At 41.3% G+C, this 19,511-nt stretch overlaps 1 protein-coding gene across 14 annotated transcripts in view; it reads left to right on the top strand.

Moving 5' to 3' along the window:
- LOC147012704 (protein phosphatase EYA4-like) overlaps positions 1-19,511 on the top strand; it is a 243,284-nt gene that overhangs the window by 137,309 nt on the left and 86,464 nt on the right. For 8 of the 14 annotated variants that reach the window (XM_085853787.1, XM_085853792.1, XM_085853793.1 and 5 more), the window contains 3 exons: positions 11,043-11,092; positions 17,290-17,408; positions 18,069-18,137. In XM_085853787.1, coding sequence (XP_085709913.1) covers positions 11,043-11,092; positions 17,290-17,408; positions 18,069-18,137 — 238 coding nt within the window. Of the gene's footprint in view, positions 1-2,623; positions 2,806-3,653; positions 3,799-11,042; positions 11,093-17,289; positions 17,409-18,068; positions 18,138-19,511 lie in introns of those variants that run through there. The other 6 variants (XM_085853791.1, XM_085853786.1, XM_085853785.1 and 3 more) reach the window with 4 other exon arrangements.

The following is a 19,511-nucleotide window of genomic DNA, read 5'->3' as shown; positions in this document are numbered from 1 at the left end:
ACAATGGCTGGACCACGTGTTTCCGGATCTCGTAGAAGGCTTCACGGCTGATGAGATCTGGAATGCTGACGAAACCGGGTTGTATTTTCGGGCCTTACCAGACGGAACGTTCCTCTTCAAGGGAGATCAGCACTGCGGTGGGAAAAAGCCAAAGGAAAGAATCACGGTGCTTTTTTGCTGCTCGATGACTGGTGCTAAGCGTCCTCCTTTCGGTATTGGTAAAAGCAAGAATCCAGGGTTTTTCAAAGGCCTCAAAACAATTCCAGTTCGCTACAGAGCCAATTCCTCCGCATGGATGACAGGTTTCCTCTTCACTGAATGGCTCGATGAGTGGAATCGCGAGCTTCGGCGTCATGACCAGAAAGCGTTGCTTCTCATCGACAACTGTCCGGCACATCCCCAATCACTTCAACTGTCGAACATTACTGTGGCATTTCTCCCGCCAAACACAACCTCTGTTCTTCAACCGTTAGATCAGGGAATTATCTGTTCATTCAAAGCTCATTACCGCCGTGCCATGCTACGAAAAGTGCTCACTGAGATTGACAACGAGGATGGAGCAATGACAGCGAGTGACTTGGCGAAAAAGATAACGATCCTCGACGCTATGCTGTTTACGGACGCAGCATGGAATGATGTGAAGACTACCGTCATAGTGAACTGCTGACGCAAAGGAGGAATTTTTATCGGAGCGGCAAGCGAAGGCGAAAGGGTCGAGAGCAATGACGACGACGAGTTAGCCAACCCTCTTCAAATGGATCCCGACCAATGGCAGGACTTCGTCAACATTGACGCCACTCTCCAAACCACAGACGATGATGTCACAGACGAAGCCATCGTTTCGGCAGTCCAACGCGAAATGGGAATTGCTACTGACGCAGACTATGACGCCGACACTAAAGTGGAGGAAGAGGAGATCTCTGTCCCGACCATCAAGGAAATGATGTCTGCAGCTAAGACGATCAGGCTTTGTTTGCTATGACATGGGTTCAGTGACATGGCCTTCCTGCGCAAACTTGACAAGGACGTCACCGCCATTGCCACAGACTCGTTAAAGCAGGCAACAATCGACAATTTTTTCATTACAGAGTAGGCTCATCGACAAACCTATGTTTTGCTTTGAAAAGTACATATGTACTGTACGTGTAATTGTTTTATTTTCAGTAGTAAGTTACATTGTTTTGAGCAAGTGTGTCATATAAATCAAACTAAATGCTGAGTATTTGTCTCCGTATGTGTACTCGACATTTGATCCGCTTGATACTCCACAACTCTGGTGAACTCGGATATTAGAATCACCCGCTTATTAGAATCAAATTTGTCCGGCCCAAAGTGATTCTATTAAGCGAGTCCCACTGTATGTATATGTAAATATATATATATATATATATATATATATATATATATATATATATATATATATATATATATATATATATATGTGTATATATATTCAAAGACCAATCACATCTCTCACCTGTGACTGGAGGGAATAGCTCTCACCCAATCGATTACTCAAGGTGGCTAGGATTATTGATCAATTAACCCCTCCCTTGCTTTTCTTCAGCTCGAAGAACATGGGAGGGGTCAATGTATATATGTATATTCCTTTGTTGCAGAGCATTGGTGCTGTCAAAGCAGTTACTTGGTCCAGCATTTGTTGGTGGACGTTGAAGATCCATGGTGTCTTTCATGAAGAGGAGGGTAGTTATTACTGGGCACTATGAACAAATTACAAATTCCTGCCCTAACAAGCAAGCAGAGTTCAGCTGCACCCTCAGCCAATGAGGCTACCCCACAACCTTGTGCTGTATACGAACGAAGAAGAATTTTCATGGTAACGGTTATTCTGGGTGGTTTGCCATTGCCTTCCCAACAGTATTTAGGACAGAAATTTGGAATTTTCTTCGGGTGATGGAGATAGCTTGCCTCACGCGCGCACACGCACACACACACACACACACACACACACACACACACACACACACACACACACACACACACACACACACACACACACACACACACACACACACACACACACACACACACACACACACACACACACACCTCCGATGTATGTATATATTATATACATTGCCTTCAAAAGTCCTTGTAGTCCATGACATCCCTTATGTAATGTCCTTCGTCTGAGTACGATTTGTCATCCATTCGCCATAATTTCTTCAAATATAAAATGGAAGTGTTCGGTTTTAAAAAGACAGAAGAACCTGAACACCACCACATGAGAAATCAAATTTAAATATTGAAAATTTTCTATCAATAAGGTCACATACTCTATTTCTCTTCTTGATGTGGAACAAGTCATCCCTTTTTGACATTTACATTCAAAACGAGTTCTATGTTGTTGCCAAATGGATCTGAGCACAAGTTTTTGTCGCTTTTAGCTTAAATACGGGTGAAGGTTCTTGACGATGGATTATTACACCGAAAACAGATTTGCATTCACTTACCTCTAGGAAATGCAGGGCAATCTTTGCTGAAAGAAATGCTGGTTATGGTACGTCCCAGGGGATGTTCTTTACGTCTTGAGGTCCCATTCGCCATGCAGGCGAGTTGCCCGCCCGCCGTGACACGAGAGGGCGGGTTGTGCATCTCATGATAGTATGTGTGGGTAGGGCGAGGAGGGGGCGAAGGGGTGGCTGAGGCTGCAGCCTTTAGCTGCGGCTGAGCAAGCTCTGGTTTCCACACACGGCATTAGCACAGGCGGTTGTTGCGACCCGTGAGGAGAAACCACATCACTCGTTTGACCGGCCCAGAGGTTGAGGGCACCACAGTAGGAAGGTAAGCAGACCCTTGGGGAGCATTTTACAGTGGTGTTGTCCTACTCGATCCTCCGTTCGACGTGAGTGCATGCGGCTCCATGATCTCTGTATTTGCGCCTCTTGGAACCAAACTTTGTTTGGGGTCATTGAAATTTTCTCACACCTCCTGCTGTCAACATCCTTGGCTTTTACGTCACATTGTGTACAGTTAAATATTTCTCCAAAAATATGAATCATTATGCAAGCATTGGCTGTAACATTCTTTGATGCCTCTCCCTTCCCTTTTCTTTTGCTACCCATCATCCTTGCTTTATTAATTCATCATGCTTTGGCTTCCAGATATTAATCACATCAGCTAGAGTGATGCTTGCTTGTATGGAGGTGACTTGAAGTTCCACAAAACGTTTTCGCAGTAAACATGATTATCAGAAAGTACTGGAGGGTGGGGGGTGGGGCAAGTGTGATGAGGGGTTGGGGATTTTAATATTTTTTCTGCTGAATGAGTTTTTGGGATTATTTTTTTCAATCCATGATGCTGGTAAATACAATTGACTATCACAGTTGCTTTGCGTGGTACTATTTTCCACAAGGTTCGAAATTGCATTCAGTGTCTCGTCCTCAGGGCGTTTGTGTAACTCGTTGGGCTGCACATGCTTTCAATTTGTCCAACAGGGCACGGGCCCGAGCTGATGTGATTCGGTCAGGACGCGTTACCGCGTTAATAAAGAGCGCTTTATTTGCTGACATGTATTTATTTAGCAAGCTCTGCGGTTGCAGCAAGCACGCACATGGCTGGGATTATCATGCTTGCCCGCACCAAATTTGATTTTTGGTGATGTGGACAACGGGCAGGGTGTCCCATCATGGGGTAAACCCTGACGGGACCACCTGTCCTCTTGTTTAGCGACAATAGCCGGAGTAAAGTTCACTTGCCACTCCCAGGCCGACAAACAAGGATGTCTGCTGTGTGACTTTATGAAACCCGCAAGCTATTTCTCCTTGAGACTCCACAGTGAGTGTTCTGAGGACTGCTCCGGTGCTTGGAGCCACGCACTTGTGCCGTATGCTCTTCGTGGTGCCGATCTCTTCCTCATTCCCTGTACTCGGCGGTACTTGCCCAATCCTTTAATGATATTGTCATCAATTGTGGAATTTAAAGGCTGGTGGTTATCTTAATGTATTAACCGCTTTGCTGTTTATCCTGTGATACTTTAAAAACTTTTTGTACACCACTTTTTACATGGTTTAATACAGCCACACACTAATAATAATAATAATAATAATAATAATAATAATAATAATAATAATAAATGCATTTCGAGATGGGCAGAGATTTCTGTGCCATTTCATTCATCACAAAAATCCTTCCCGGTTTCCAAATCTTAAACGCATTTAAATTGCATTGTTTATTTGTCGATTTGTTTTTACTGTAAAATACAGTTGCACACATTTCGGTTATTCCATAGTATTTTCCAGCCAATTTTGTTCACCGTAGTTTTGGTACAAGTTTGCATTCACATCGTACTCTTCCCGTTAATGTAATGCTGCAAGAACGCGTATGATGATCAGCAACCAGCACTAACTTGCGGAGCAATTTTGTTGTGTACACACGAGCTTGCTTTGCTTCTTTGGCACTTTTCTCCAAGGATAAAGAAGTATAACACTGAAACACGTTCGTGATTCGTTGGCTTCTGTCAACGGATTACTTGCCAATTATTTACTATTTATTTATTTGCACGTTTCGAGTTGTTTAAACGTTGCTCATACTGCATCCCGAAAAAGAATGACTCATTGCATTTACCAAAATGAGTAAGTGGCATTGTACTTGTCATCAGGGGATGTTCAAGCGTTTTGTTTTTATATTTATTTTATACAAGTTTGATGCTCTGATGGAAGAGCCAGGATGTATCTTGGTGATTCCAGTGTGGATCTTCCTGTCTTGTAACTTGTGATTATTATTATTATTATTATTATTATTATTATTATTATTATTATTTGTGGAGAATATTTATATAATAAATAATCTTGCATGATTGTTAATAAAAAAGCTTGATTTTTCCACCGTATAGGCACTAATAGATTTTTATTTTGAATAAACCACCAATTAATTTTTCCATTTCTAGCAATAATGGCAGGGGTTGGTTTTGATGTTATTGAAAATGATCTTTAATTTACACTCAGTGGATTTCATCTGTGAGTGTGTCGCATATGCAGTAATGTGCCGAGCTGTTTTTGTCGGTTCTTTTTGCCATTCACTCCTTTGCTCGCAATGCGTAGCTTATTTATTTCCTGCCTTTGTTTCCCTCTGAGCCTCCGGGCCATGTAAGTCTTGACAAGCCACTCCGAAGGCTCATTGAGCCACTGCTGCCCGGGGACAGTTTACACACAGGAAGAGTATTGGTCTTGAAGCGAATCCTCTGGGGCTTCAGATAAGGTCTTTCATTGAGCTCTGATTGATCTTTTGGAGAAAAACTCCAAACATATGGCCATTGATTTTTGAATATAAATAATGAAATGTATAATTTTAGGTTTTTTTCATCACTGGTTGAAATCTCACTGTTAAAAAACATAAACTAAAGTTTGACTTCTTCGGTTTTCCACGTTTGAAAAGTAACTTTGCATGTGCCACAAGTCACTGGATGTAAGCTGAAGATCGGTGCACTGATCGTCTGGTATAGAACTTAATTCATGTTGTGTACACTTATTTGAAACCTTTATCAGCATTGTTCCCTTGCAATGATTCCAAATAAAGTTTTTTTTTTTTTTTGTTCAAAACAAACAAACAATTTTTTGGGGGGTTTTTAGTTTTTGATATTTTCCTTTCAAAGATCTAATGAAATGGCAAAAAGCTGTGTTTTTAAAGTGACAGGAACTGCTCAGCTTTTCCTGTTTCATAATGTCTTTGTAACAAAGCCCTTAGTGTATTTAGATTAATGTCCTTATTTTGTCATTGAGTCTTCTTCTGTCAGAAATGAACTTGGTTAAGAAATGCATCTCATGCGTTATTTGATTTGATCTTTTAGTTCCCAGTAACTTTTTGCCTCTTTATTTCAGAAAAGGTAACAATTAGCCTGAAAGTACATTTTTTCATGAGGGAGTGGTGGAGAGGGAGATAGGGAGGAGGTGGGAGGAAAGAGAGGGGAAGAGAGTCTTTTCAATAAGCCTGCTGTCTCACTTTCTTGTCTGTACATGTGGATGATATATTCTACAAGAGTATGGCGAAGAGTCTGTACTGCATCCAAATTCTTACCTCATGCTCTGCAGCATTACTCTTCTAGTCTCAGTCTGTGTCATTATCACATGCTGAGTGACGATGGGAGATGAGTTCTGCACAGTGACTCAAATATCTTCACTGCCAAAGTTTGAGTGCTCCTTCCTTTGGGAGAGCTGTTCACTTTTATATTGCTTTGACAGATTACAAACACATGTTCCAATGGTATAAGGTAAAGTTTGGGAACAGTTTCCGTTTTGTTAAAAGGGAACTGAACTTGTATTTAAATAATATATTTTTTAATAAGTCCAATAATAGTCAGATTCTTTAGTTAACATTGTTGTTTGAATTTTCTTTTTTCCATTAGGCAGTAGATCCAGCACTGGATTTCTCAGTAATTTCTGTGGAGGTAACTGTCTTGCCTTGATTGGCTGTGAAAAATCACATGACCTTTGGCATCTAATCGTGAACCCATGAAGAGAAGACGTGGCTGCCTCCACGTCATTCACCGAAGTTCACTTTTCTGCTATGGTTGCGTTTTATTTCCTCCTTCTGTGAATAAGTAAAGCAAAAAGGAAATTATTGACTCACCATGTGTCGTTGTTTTCATTTTTTAAAATAAGATTTATTTAGGTTTAATTCCTTCTCATTTAATTCCATCTCATTTAATTGGCAATTGTGACCTCAATTTTTTTTAATCTTGTGCTTTATAATGTATTTGTCAACAATTTTAATGGTTTATTATCCCACTTCCCACACTGTCTGTCTGTCTTACAACTTTTTTTTTGTACCATTTGAGGTTTTGTCATCAAATTTTCAAAAGATCCTTCTGAAAATATGGAGAAGGCTAATTAATAATTGGGTCAAAGGGCAAAGTCACAGTGAGTCGAGATCGGCCTTATTAGCTTTAGCTTGTTTGCCGCAATGCAGCGTGAGACGGCCGGTTTGTGTAATCACTACCATGTTTATTTATTTACCATTTGAGCTTCCGTCCAGGCCATAACTCTTTTTACCATTTGAGCTTTTGTCGTCAAATTTTCAACAAACCCTTATTGTGATAATACAATATGGAGAAACTGGTTAATAAATTTAACTTCTCTTTTTTAGCTGTCGTTTTCATCAAGTTTAGTTTGAGTACAAAGCGGATGCGGATGGGCTTTGTATTTGAGATGCTTTCTTGTTATCTCCACGCTTTTTGAAAAAAAAAAAACGGTGGGATATTGCAATCGGCTTCATCTGTCTGTCTGTTCGTCCATCCCACTGTCTCCTGAACAGTTGTGCAGAAATTCACCAAACTTGGTAGTATGATCACCACATGGTAAGAAGATGCAAGAGTGGTAACATTTTGGCCCAAACCTCAGGGCACAATGAAAGGGTCAAATGCGAAAAAATGTGATTACGGGCACATTTCTAAACATTTCTTTATGAAACTTTGTTTATGCCATCAACATTGGGGGGACACGTGAAATATAGAATGATATCTTGGATTTGACCCCCGATTCATGCCCCATGGGGTGGGGACTTAGGGTCACACTGGTCAAAACGGGGAAAAAACATGAACTCAAAATTTGATATTGAGTCGTTCCTAGTGGAACTTTTTGCCATCTTTCAACATTGCTTTAGTTGGGATGTGTGGGTATTTGTGGTGGTGTGTCATTGACTTCGCTCTTGTTGTTATGGTGCTGGTCATTTTATCGCTTGCTTTATGGTAGGGTGGTGTACAAAATGATGGTGATTTTATTTTCCCTACATCTTGGAAAGCAGTATTCATTCATGCCTCACAGTATATCGAGAGGCTCTTATGCTAAAACCATTCGATGCATTTTGGACATGGCAATTAAACATCATCCATCAGCAGAATGAATGAATAGGGTGATGTTCCTGCTTGCCAGACAAAGTGGCTCTGGTGGAACAACGCCTCAGAGCTTTATTTGGTACAAGACGGGCACCATGCAGAAAGACAATTCTTTGACGTCACAGATTTTGAAGAGAGAGTCATTGTGGACTTGAACCGAAGAGGCCTGTAACCCATCAATGTGAAAATCAGTAAGGATTTGAAGCACTTCAAATTGCCAACGAATCAGGACGGGAAATAAATAAGGAAGGCAAAAATGACATTTGTCAATTTACAAGATCATTCAGCAGATGTTCAAACGAAATCTATATCCACCTTTACCCCTAAGTTTAATAGTGCACGATCATTTATGCAAGGCGACAATCTTTGGAAGGGATTGAATATGGCACAGGTGAGGGCGTGTATTTTTCACATAAATTTTTTATTTACATAAAAAATCATGTTCACGAAAGATAATCTTCCAGAGAATATTCTATTTTTTTTTGAGGAGTAGATTGTTTTCTAACACACATTAAAACTTTTCTTTTGTGGTTGTCAATTGCAATTCAGTCACATCTCTTTATCTTCGTCTTCACAAACCTGCCATTATTTTGTGGGCAATCCTGGATAAGTGAAGACTGCTATGTGCAGCATTTTAATTCTCATTAAGAATTTTTCATAGCCCTACTTCTGTGTTTATTTTTTAGTTGTTTCAACAAAAGCTTAATTATATTTGGTAAAAGCAACTGAAATCCATCAACTTCTTTCGAAAGCAACAAAGAAGCCATAAACGTGATGATGTTTGCAAATGTTTCCCAATTGGAAATTATGTAATAAACAGATCTTTGTGTCTCTGATAGATACCTGTCAAGGTACAACTGTAAGGCACCTCCAGCAATTGTTCTTCATTACGTGAACTCCCAAAGCATCCAATTGAGATTGCAGTGTCAAATTGCATGCAGTGTGTGTTTGGTTCGTGGCTCACCTGCACTTCGTCCACCCCTTGCGGCAGAAGTCGCTCCATAATTCAACTGAACAAATCGCCATCTATCTTGGATGTTGAATTTGCCATCAATTAAAGTGCTATCATGGTGTTCGTAACCCGAATATCTGATGGAGGCACATATTGTCAGTTTGTTAACTCCTCACCCGACAACCCTCGAACCCCTGTCCCCCACACCCAACCGAAAAAAAACAACTATATATATATATATATATGTAATAAATATTTATATATATATATATGTAATAAATATTTTTATATATATATATATATATATATATATATATATATATACACATACATACATACATAAATATACACACACGTTATTACCCATGAGAGATCACATGACATGCCATTCATTGTCTTTGGTCACATGACTTTCCATGAGCAAGAGAAATCCTCCACCGGTTGACTTTAGTTTCCGGCCAGTTTTGTGATTTTTGTTTTTTCCGTAGAATCTTGGCTTCGATTTACATGTGTGCAAGCTTTCATCTTTCCATTCCACCTGGAAAATACTGAAACGATTTTTTATATGAGTGGGTGAGTGGTTAGAAAGACCTTTATGTATTCGATGTACTCACTGTACACGGAACAAATTAACAAAAATTCCCTTAAACTTAAATTAAATTAGATGCAAATTGTGACTTTTTAAACGTGTCTTTATGCTCGTCTTGTTAATCCAGATTGTAATCTCTGTGGATTCCAAAGCATCACATAATTGTTGAGCATGATGTCGAGTTGGAATGTTTATTGACCTTTTACATCCAGCTTCCAGTCGATTTTTTGACCTATCTGGCAGGGTTTTGTTTTCCAAGAGTATAAAAACAATACAACACCAACTTTGGCACTTGTTTGGGTTTTTTATGTTTGTTTTATAAGTTTGTTTTTGCCTGCATATGCCCCATATATTTGTTAATCCAAAGATGGCTTGTGAAAACGTTATAAAGAGGGTAAAGGCAGTCAGCAAACTAGTTGTCCATCATGAAATTGGATTACTAAAATAATAGCTGATAAATCTGAAACATGGTGCATTTTGAAAATGGTGAGAAACCTTCACTTCAACCCTTTGGTGTTTCCTAAACTCTGGAAGAATCCTGAAGGGCCAAGAAACATCGCATTCTATTTGAGAAATGCATTTGTTGGTTCATTTTGCATTTCTAAGCAAGCATTGAAAAAAAGAAAAGATCTACATTGGGGTTTTTCAATATCACTGTACATCTCTTGGCAGATAGCCGTTTCACTCTGACCCATTGTGGCCATCGTCGCATGACCTTTTAGTGTTCTATGTTGTTTTTCATTTTCATAATTGGCAGCTGCATGGGCCTGTTTTCCTCATTTATTAATGCATTTATTTATTTATATAGGTTTAACTACTTGCTTATTTCCCCCACACAGTGTTTCGATTATTTTATGTGTTGCTGGTGATGGTAGTTCATAATTTTTGTGATTTTAATTTCACTCAAATTTTTCATTGCCCATTCGACAAGTGTCTCATGCTACGCCGTTAAGTCTCCGTCAGAAGTCGTAACAGTCATGAAAACATCTGCAGCATCTGCTTTCAAAGCTTCTATTGTGCTTTCTTTGTTGTTTTTGTTTCCTCCATCACCTAAGGTGAAGGAGGTTATGTTTTCACCCCTCTCTGTCTGTTTGTTTGATTGTTTGTCTGTTTGTTTGTCTGTTTGTCTGTCTGTCTGTGTACAGGATATCTCAAAGAGTTGTAGACAGATTTGGATTAAACTTGGTGGACACAGGTGTGTGAGAAGGAAGAATTGATTCAATTTTGATGAACATCCAAATCCGGATCTGGATTGATTATTTTTTTAAGTGTTTCTTCACCATTGAGAGAGGGCTAAACTAATATATAGCACGGTATCTCAAAAAGTTTTGGACGGATTCGAATAAAACTTGGTGGACAGTTTGGGTGTGTGGCAAGGACAAATTGATTCGATTTTGGTGAAGGTCCAAATCTGGATCTGGATCCGGGAATTATTTAATTTCATGAGTGATTCTTCACCATTGAGAGATGGGACCAAAAACGATATATTGCATGATATTTAAAAAATGTATCGGGCTTGATATATTCTCGTGGATCAGGCATTACGTGGTGGAGGTATGGACTCTACCGAGTGCCCTTCTCGTTTGTTTTTGTTTTCTTTTATCACAAATGGATCTGAATCTGACCTTAAGCCTTATTTGTTTTTTCAGACAAAGAGAGCGAGACGCAACTCAGATGAATCGGAGACAAACTCCTCGAGGTAAGATCATTTGTTGACAATCATCAACATGCGAGTTTTCCACATGTTCTGTCCAAATAGAGTGTTAATGTTTGTGATGACCTTTGCACTTATAAAAATATGGGAGGATTTGGTGGGTGAGATGTGGTAGCATTAAATGCATCTGACAGTTTAGTCATATTTCTCAATAACGTTTGTGATGCTGTTGCAGCCTATGTTGAAACCCTATTTTTTCTTCCAAATGCCTTTGACTTGCAGGATGTTCGCGTTTTCTCGTAAACTTTGTACGTTTTCCTTCCGCAACTCGTCCCGACCCTCCAACCCCCAGGCATAGGCGGCGTATTGTATTCTCGCGATCACTGTGGAACGGTAATCAGAAAAAGCTAATCGCTTCCATCTCCACAGTGCCATTTGGCAAATGCCGCCCTTTGCCTGTAGTTAGTATGCTTCACCTGCCCCAGCTGTACAACTCTTCACCATTTAACTCATTGAGGATTATGCCTGTCATTTTTGTATCGCTGCAAACTCTCGTGTAAGTTAGGGAAAGTGAAAGCGAAGAAGCACAACTGATGATGAACGCGAGGAATGCTTCACTTAAAAAATAAATAAATCGGGTTTCCCACAGTAGGAGGATCTAACAACACATTTAATTAGCAGGATTATCTCGACTGTTAGCACGTCGATCGGATGTCTCACCATTGCATTTGAAACTTTTTGATCCATTGCCAGCCTAGCCATGGTTGTCGGTAGTATCACATCTCGAGTGCTACCATTTGCCAGGTCTTTACTCTTCACGTCAGATGCACGCAGACCGCCTGCCATGTCCTATCGTTATAGCATAGCATGGGGGTGTACAGGCAATGAAACCATCGGCACTGTTCGTTGTCTCCTAAACCATGGGATTTGGTGACTCCCTGATTTTTACTTCTTTATTTATTTATTCCCCTGTTGTGAAAGGGGCGATAACAGTTTTGGCCTGAATATTTGTGTCCAGGACATTAGCTTTCTTGTATTGCCAACGCTGCATTGTCATCTTCTGTCCATCTCATCCAGCAAGTTGTTCTGCAATGTAGCATGTATATTGCAACTGAAGTTTGCATAGTTGGAGCTCCGCTTCTGAATACCGTATATCAATACCTTTTGGCTTGGAACTTTCCTGCCATCATTATTGCAACCATAACGGACGCGATGAACTGGAAAATGCATTGCAAACTGAACGAATGCCACTGATGATGTAGAAATCTAGCTCTGGACATTGCACCACTCTTATGACTCACAGGTATGTGGACATCAAAACTTCTGGACCTCATAACTTGGGGATCTTTAAGCAAGCACTTCAGGCATCAATGGGATTTGAGTCCTGCTTGAAAATTGTTCTGGTCACATATACAACATTTGTTACTTTATCCTTACTTGGACACAGTTCTGATGAAGGTTTTCCGTACAACCTGCAATCTCGCAGATCCTAAACATTTTATTTATTTACTTATTTGTTTGTTTGCTGTTTGTTTTTGTGACATCTCTGGAATTTGGTATGCTCCCCCTGGAGCAAATGCCCCTAAAAATGGTTTATTTGGTTGTTCAGGTCTAAAAGCCAAACAGTTTAAGTATTATAGGTCTCCAGGTGGGGTTGCTTTCATTCATTATATTTCATACATTTCATACTTGCGCTGCAAAAATGTTTTTCATTATTTACTTGAAGGTGAAATTTTACATTGCTTAGCAGTTTCAGAAAAGCTTTTGTTTTGGACTCGATTGGAGGACTCTGTAACCGATTTCAAAGTCGGATGTTGTTCCAGTAATCGTTTTCTTTGGTAACTGCATCGTTCCTCATAGCTCAGGTTCTTTGCAATGCTGACAAATAAATGTATTGCAACTAATTTTGGCTGAACATCATAAGCATTTGAATGATGTTTGAACAGGCAGCCTCGTGTCATTTCACAAGTCTTGATGAAGAAAAGCACGAGTTTGATTTTTATGGACTTTGTAATGTCTTTGTCCTTCATGTAAATTATGAACTCCTTTCTAAATTGCAGTTGGTTTTGGGCTTTTGAGGTGGATTTTCAAAATTTGGTCATACTTCCCTCGACACCAGTCTGCAAAGTAGCTCTCAGAATGCTAATAAATAAACAAATAAATATATAAATAAATATTTTTGTACATAAAGTCAGGGCTCGTGGAAGAGCTGGAACACTGAACAAATCAGGATGCAACAGAACAAAAGAAACAGTTGAAAGGGGGGAAGGGGGGTGGATTCCAACAGCATGGGTTTAAGGACAAAATAGAGCGAGACCCGGACGAGTAAGTGATTCTCGTCCTGCTTACAGGGGAATTTATGCATTGCATTCCTCCAAACCCATCCCTCAGTATACTGCAGTTAGAGCGGATGGTGGTGGGCTCTTGGCAGAGGAGTCCGAAGTGAAGGCCCACTGGGCCGGTTACTTTGAGCAGCTGTACCAGGCTGATCCACCAGCTGTTGAGTTGGATGTCAGGGGTGTTACTATCACTATTGCTGATCCTCCAATTAACTGTGATCCACCTTCGTCACAGGCTGCGATGAACCCGTTGAAAAAGGGGTAAAACTCCTGGGATCTGTGGCATCCATGCTGAACTTCTCAAGGCTGGTGGAAATGCTGTGTTGATGTCCTTGCATGCAGTTCTGTGTTCTGCCTGGAACACAGACATCATCCCAAATAACTGGAAAAGGGGCCTTGTTGGCCCTCTGCCCCTCTCTAGAAAGGGAAGGGTAATCACCAGGACTGCAACAACTACCGAGAGGTGACGCTCCTCTCAGTGCCTGACAATGTCTTTGCTCGGATAATTCTTGATTGGGTTCACCATCATCTGCTTGAGCACCAGCATCCAGAGCAGTCAGGCTTCACACTAAAGAGGTCAACGATTGACCGTATCCTTGCCATTTGGTTCCTCACCGAATGCAAATGAGAGTTTCGGCAGGGGCTGCTTGCAGACTATGTTGATATCTGCAAAGCGTTCGATTCAGTGAATCGGGGTGCCATCTGGAGGATTCTTGGTCTTCGTGGGGTGCCACCAAAACTGATCAATCTAATGTCTGAACTGTACTCTGGTACTGAGAGTTCTGTGAGATGTGGTGATACCATCTCTGACTTATTTCCAGTTGTTGTTAGAGTTCGTCAGGAGTGTGTACTGCCAACCACACTTTTCAGAACTTGTATGGACTGGATTCTGGGGAAGATGTCAGAGAGATCACGAATCACTGCTCATCTTCACTCTTTCATTCCTCTTTTTTCCTGCCTTTGGAATAAACTTCCTCACTCTATTCTTTCCCATTCTTCCCTCCAGGCTTTCAAAACAGCTGTTCACCACCACCTCTTATCTTCCCCCATCCAAATCCTCGATCTTTTCTACCCCCGATAATCCACCCAAGCCCACTTCCTTCAATTCTCCTGCTTTCCTTCCTGAAAGTCCCTGTAATGTCCATCTTCTCTTCACCATGTTCCCCGTCCCATCCCCATCCCTCTCCCTTCCACAGTTCACCTAATGTGTCTGTTCCCCACTGTTTTGTCCCTTCCACTCCCGCCCCTCTTGTCTCATGCCTCCTTGCTGTGAGTTGTGTGTTAGCTCTCATACGAGCCTCGCCCAAGGTATACAAAAAAAAAAAAAAAAGCTGCGTTGCATAGTTTGGGAATGTCAAGGTCTCTGATCTTGATTTCGCAGATGATGCAGTCATCTTTGCGGAGACTCTGGAGATCCTTTTGGGGACCCTCAAGATTCTGAACAAGGAGTCTTAGCCAGTGGGATTACGGGTTTCCTGGGTCAAAACTAAGATCCAGGCTTTCAATGACATATTGAATGCTGCTATCTGATCTGTACCTGTTTGCGGTAAGGATGTTCAGGTCACAGAGAGATTTACTTACCTTGGCAGTGATATTCATGTCTCTGGCTGTGTGCTAGTGGTCAATAGGCATCTGAGTCGGACTCGGGGAGTCATGGATTCACTGTATCATGGGGTGTGTGGCGCTTTCTGTACGTGTGCAGGACGATGGAAGTCCTAGTCTTGATGTCCTTGGTGCTTCCAGTCTTGCTTTACATATGTGAGACTTGGACTCTGACCAGGGATCTGAGACGGAGACTTAATTCCTTTGGTACTTGGTCTCTTTGGAAAATCCTTGGCTATCGCTGGTCGGACTTTGTGTGCAACAAGCTGTTGCTGAGAGAGACTCAAATGAGATTGTTTCCTGCATCGTCTGTGAGCGTCAGCTGCGGCTGCATGGACATGTGGCTCATTTTCTTGATGCTGATCCTACTCACCAGATTCTCTCAGCGAGGGAGCCTCATGAATAGAGGAGGCCAATGGGCCAACCAGGTGCCTCATGGTTGCATCAGGTTGATCGGCATCTCAAGGAGATGGGGGTGGGCCAGACATCTGCCTGGGGGATGGCCAGATGGAGGACACTGGAGTACCGGCGGAAAGTGGATGCAGCGACGCGTTGCTCATGTGCATGCTCCCTTACTTGACCTGACCTGGACCAGTAAGGAATGAGGGGTAGAGGAGGACCCATGGGGTGGACAAGATGGATACAGTAGCAAAGTCTCAGGAAGGAAAAACTGCAAATTTTGTGGGGGTGAGTGTGGTTGGCAGAGAGTGTTATTGGTGGTGGAAAAGATCATGGTTTTGGATTGGGGACGATCTGACATGGCAGTGATCAGCTGTGTTGAACACCTGGAGTGAAGAATGAGATTGAAGAGAGTGTGGAAGTTGGTTTCACAGGCAGGAAAAAAGAGGTACAAATGAGTGGAGGTGAGCAATGATACTGGATTTAGGTAGTGTCACCAGAAGGGGGTTGTCTGTTGGAACGAGTGTGCCCTGCAGACCACCTGGTGGGAGGAGGAGGAGGCACAAAGCATGGAAAGAGCACAGGGTGCAAGACCAGAAAGTTGGTGGTTGAAAACAGAGAGACCACAGAGCAGTTTGTGATGGGAAACCATAGACTTCTCTCACATTATTGAACAGTATCCCTCCCTTGTTGCCAATGTACATCAGGCTTTCTTACAGTCGGTTCTTTTTTGCCATCTTGGTCTATTTTTTTCCCTAAAATATATTCAGTTAAAAATGGTATTATTGACCTCATCAGCTGATGGATAAATAGGCCTACTACAAGGGGTGTTGAAGGCATGAGTTTTAAGAAGGAGGTTTATTATTCCAAGACATTCTAACCTTTCGTTACTTTTATATTTGTGCGCATGGTATGTATACAGTACATCCATATATTACTAAAACTCTCATCTTGTGTGTATGCATGTATGTATGTATGTACGTTCCCGAAATACAGCCAAAATGGAACACGATAGCTCAAAAATGTTAGGGCCACCTTACACTACCATTCTCCTGCGGTGTGCAGTATCAAGTTTCGTTCGAATTGGGCAACGAAAAAATTATTAAAAAATCAATTCCTGATTTAGTCAAGTACTCTTCGGGAGAATTTGATCAATGCAAACAACCTCAGCGGTCTCGTTCGCTGGAGCTATCTTTTTTTCTTCTTTTTTTTTCCTTGAAATGATTTTTTCATCAATCACTGTCACAAAGGAAACCAAACGGTTTCACGCATCATCTAGTGTATTATAAAACAGGAATATCAACTTCAAGAGGGAAGATGTTTTATATCCATTGCTTTGTGAGTATTTTTGAAGAAAGGATTCTGTCTTGGCATCAAGAAACTAGACAATGTGGATTAAGAGGATGAATAAAAATGAAGCCAATCTCGAACTAGAATGGCACTCTGCACAGCGCTTATGTCTGCCAGGCTGAACAGTTTACGTTTTGTATCCCACTGATGGGCCGGATCTGCATCTGGATCCTCACCAAAATCGAATCGATTCTTCCTTGTCACACACCCAACATGTCCACCAATTTTTGGCTGAAACTGTCCATAACTTTTTGAGATATTCTGCTTACAGACAGAGAAACATTGTTGAAAACATAGCCTCCGTCAACCTTAGGTGGCGGAGGTAATAATCACTGTTGGCTTTAATACAAAATCTTTTTGAAATGTGTACATGTGGAAGTTGACTTCATTTTTTAAATGATTTGTCCTTTAAGTTACAAAAGTTTGTAATGTATGTACATCAAATCAACTTGGCACTTTGAAGATTTGAGTACAGTTGCAAATCTTTCAAATTGAGTATAAGCTTTGGTTTAAAATACCGTACTTATTTTAATCAGGGTCACTATTTTGCAGGTCCATGGATATGCAGGAGCTAGGGGGTCCTCCAGGACAAGCGAGCACAAGTTCGGATTCTCCCGGAGGACACAAGATCGGTGTAGAAGCCACGAGCAGGACTTCAGATGGGACAGAGGGTAGGGTTCGGCCCTCCCTTCCTCTGATTTATGCTTATTCCTGTGGTTCTGCCCATTTCTCTCCAAACACTTTTTCTCATGTACTGTACCAGGGACTTGTCTGCACCATTTAGTTGAAAGGTTAAAATAATCTCTCATCCTTGAGGTCAAGCTGGTCATTGGTTTACTCTTACAATGAATGATTTTCTTGATCGGGTCCGGTGCTTGCGCAAGCAACGCAGCATGGTGTGCTGCTGGAGATGTTCCAACTGTGCTGTGTGTGAGCGAGCTTGATTAAGGAGACGACTTCAAAACACTGTTTTATTAGCATCTTTCGGTTTACTGGTGTCGATTTGTATAGTCGGAGACGTTGTAATGTGATACTGTGCCCTTTCAGTTTTGCTTCGTTCTTCTTATTTGTATTTCTATTTTATTACCCCAGTCTGGTGGTGAGAGGGGTGGGAGGGGGTGGGGTTAAATAAGCTGTGAGCGCTTTTCTGTAACTTGCTTGCTGCTAATGTAAAGCTGTTTGATGAAACAAACTCGAAATTTTTCCAACAGTAACGTGGTGCATTCAACAAGTCAGTGCAAACTGTTTCATTGTCATACACTTGCGAATAAATGCTTTTGGCTGCTGTAAAGTTTCAATTATTGTTATTTTTCTCTCACTGCTGTTTCCAGGTGAGGATATGGTGATGCTTAGTACAGCTGAATGGGCCCTCACTTGTAGTTCTCACAGCGGGGCTCTGGGTACTGACTGATCCGCCATCTTGTTTGTGCATGCATTGCTGTCTGCTTGTGAAATTTGCTGTGTCTTGCATGGTTTGTTGCCAGGTCTTCAACTTTGGCTAATAGTCCAAAAATGGTTCGACCGTTGACACTATGTTGATTCTGCTGCATGCTCTTTTATATTTTTATTGTGGTTGCTTTTGAGTGCATCGACTTCTTTTTGAGGCCAAGAATATTTATGTGTTACCATCATGGCTACCTGAGACTCATGGATAAGAGCCAAATGCCGAGTCATAGGCGTTGAAGATTGCCGGATGCCTGCCTTTATGATTTAACAACTCTTGAGTTTCCTTACCCCAAAACCAATATTGTTTCTTTGATCTGTGTCCCCCCTCCCCTTCCCTCCCTTACCCCCCAACTTTAATATATTGCATAAACTGTCAGAGGCCCTGGTAGCATACGTCATTCCTGACAGAGTCTAACACAAGCACCACTTGGAGATTACGAGCACCAAGTGGATTGTGGTGATTTATGTAGCTTCAGCAGAGCCCCTTCAGGGCTCATTTGGTCGGCATCACGCTGGGAACCATAATGTCACAAACACTGCCTTCACAGTCGGTGCGAATTCCACACCCGACGACTCTTGAAACGTTCACTGCCGCAGGATGAAAAGGGTGCCATTTTCTTTTCTTCTTCGCACTCAAATGAAACAGAAAATTATCCTCTGCATGCCCCGGTTCAGTTTCAAACCCTTTGGAAAATTAAATTTGGCACGTTGCTGTACTTAGATCCACCTCCCGTCTTCTGTTCTCTTATCCCTGCCTATCACGACCACGATGCTTGGCTCGCACTTTTTCATGACCGCCTTCGTGAATGGCCAGTGCCGGGCAGCACAATAAACTGAGTGCATCGTGCATGCACGACTTTTGAAGGGTTAAATGTAGCCTAAGTGATCGATCCCAAGATCCGAATGAATTGCGGCAGGATTATGGTCGGGGATAAAGGCCATTGAGCACGTCTTGTGCAGTCGAAGAGATTTCTTTCAGATAATGCTTCTGACCAACGTTTGCTTCAAGATGAGAAACAATGAAGGTTTGATCCATTCATCAGAATTATTTCATTTTGAGACGTGTCGTTCCGATTTATTTCTGAAAGGTCAATTAATTAACGTATTTTCCTGTTACCTTGTTTGAAGCGTCCGTTTGATTTAAATTCTTGTACAAGTCGTCATTCGTTGTTTTGTTTCCATGTTTGAATCAAAATTTCTCAAAATGTATGGTTCGCAGATTATTGTTTTTGTTCATTCATTTTTTTTTTTTTTAATTCGTGCTACCGATGGTTAGTTTTAAATGCAGTGAGGTACAATCGATAATTTTAGGTGATGCAATTTTTGAT

This window comes from Eptatretus burgeri, chromosome 14 (assembly GCF_056783735.1).
Source record: "Eptatretus burgeri isolate ZD-2024b chromosome 14, Ebu_testis_v1, whole genome shotgun sequence".
Taxonomy (NCBI): Eukaryota; Metazoa; Chordata; class Myxini; order Myxiniformes; family Myxinidae; genus Eptatretus; species Eptatretus burgeri.
This window is presented reverse-complemented; position numbering and strand designations above follow the sequence as displayed.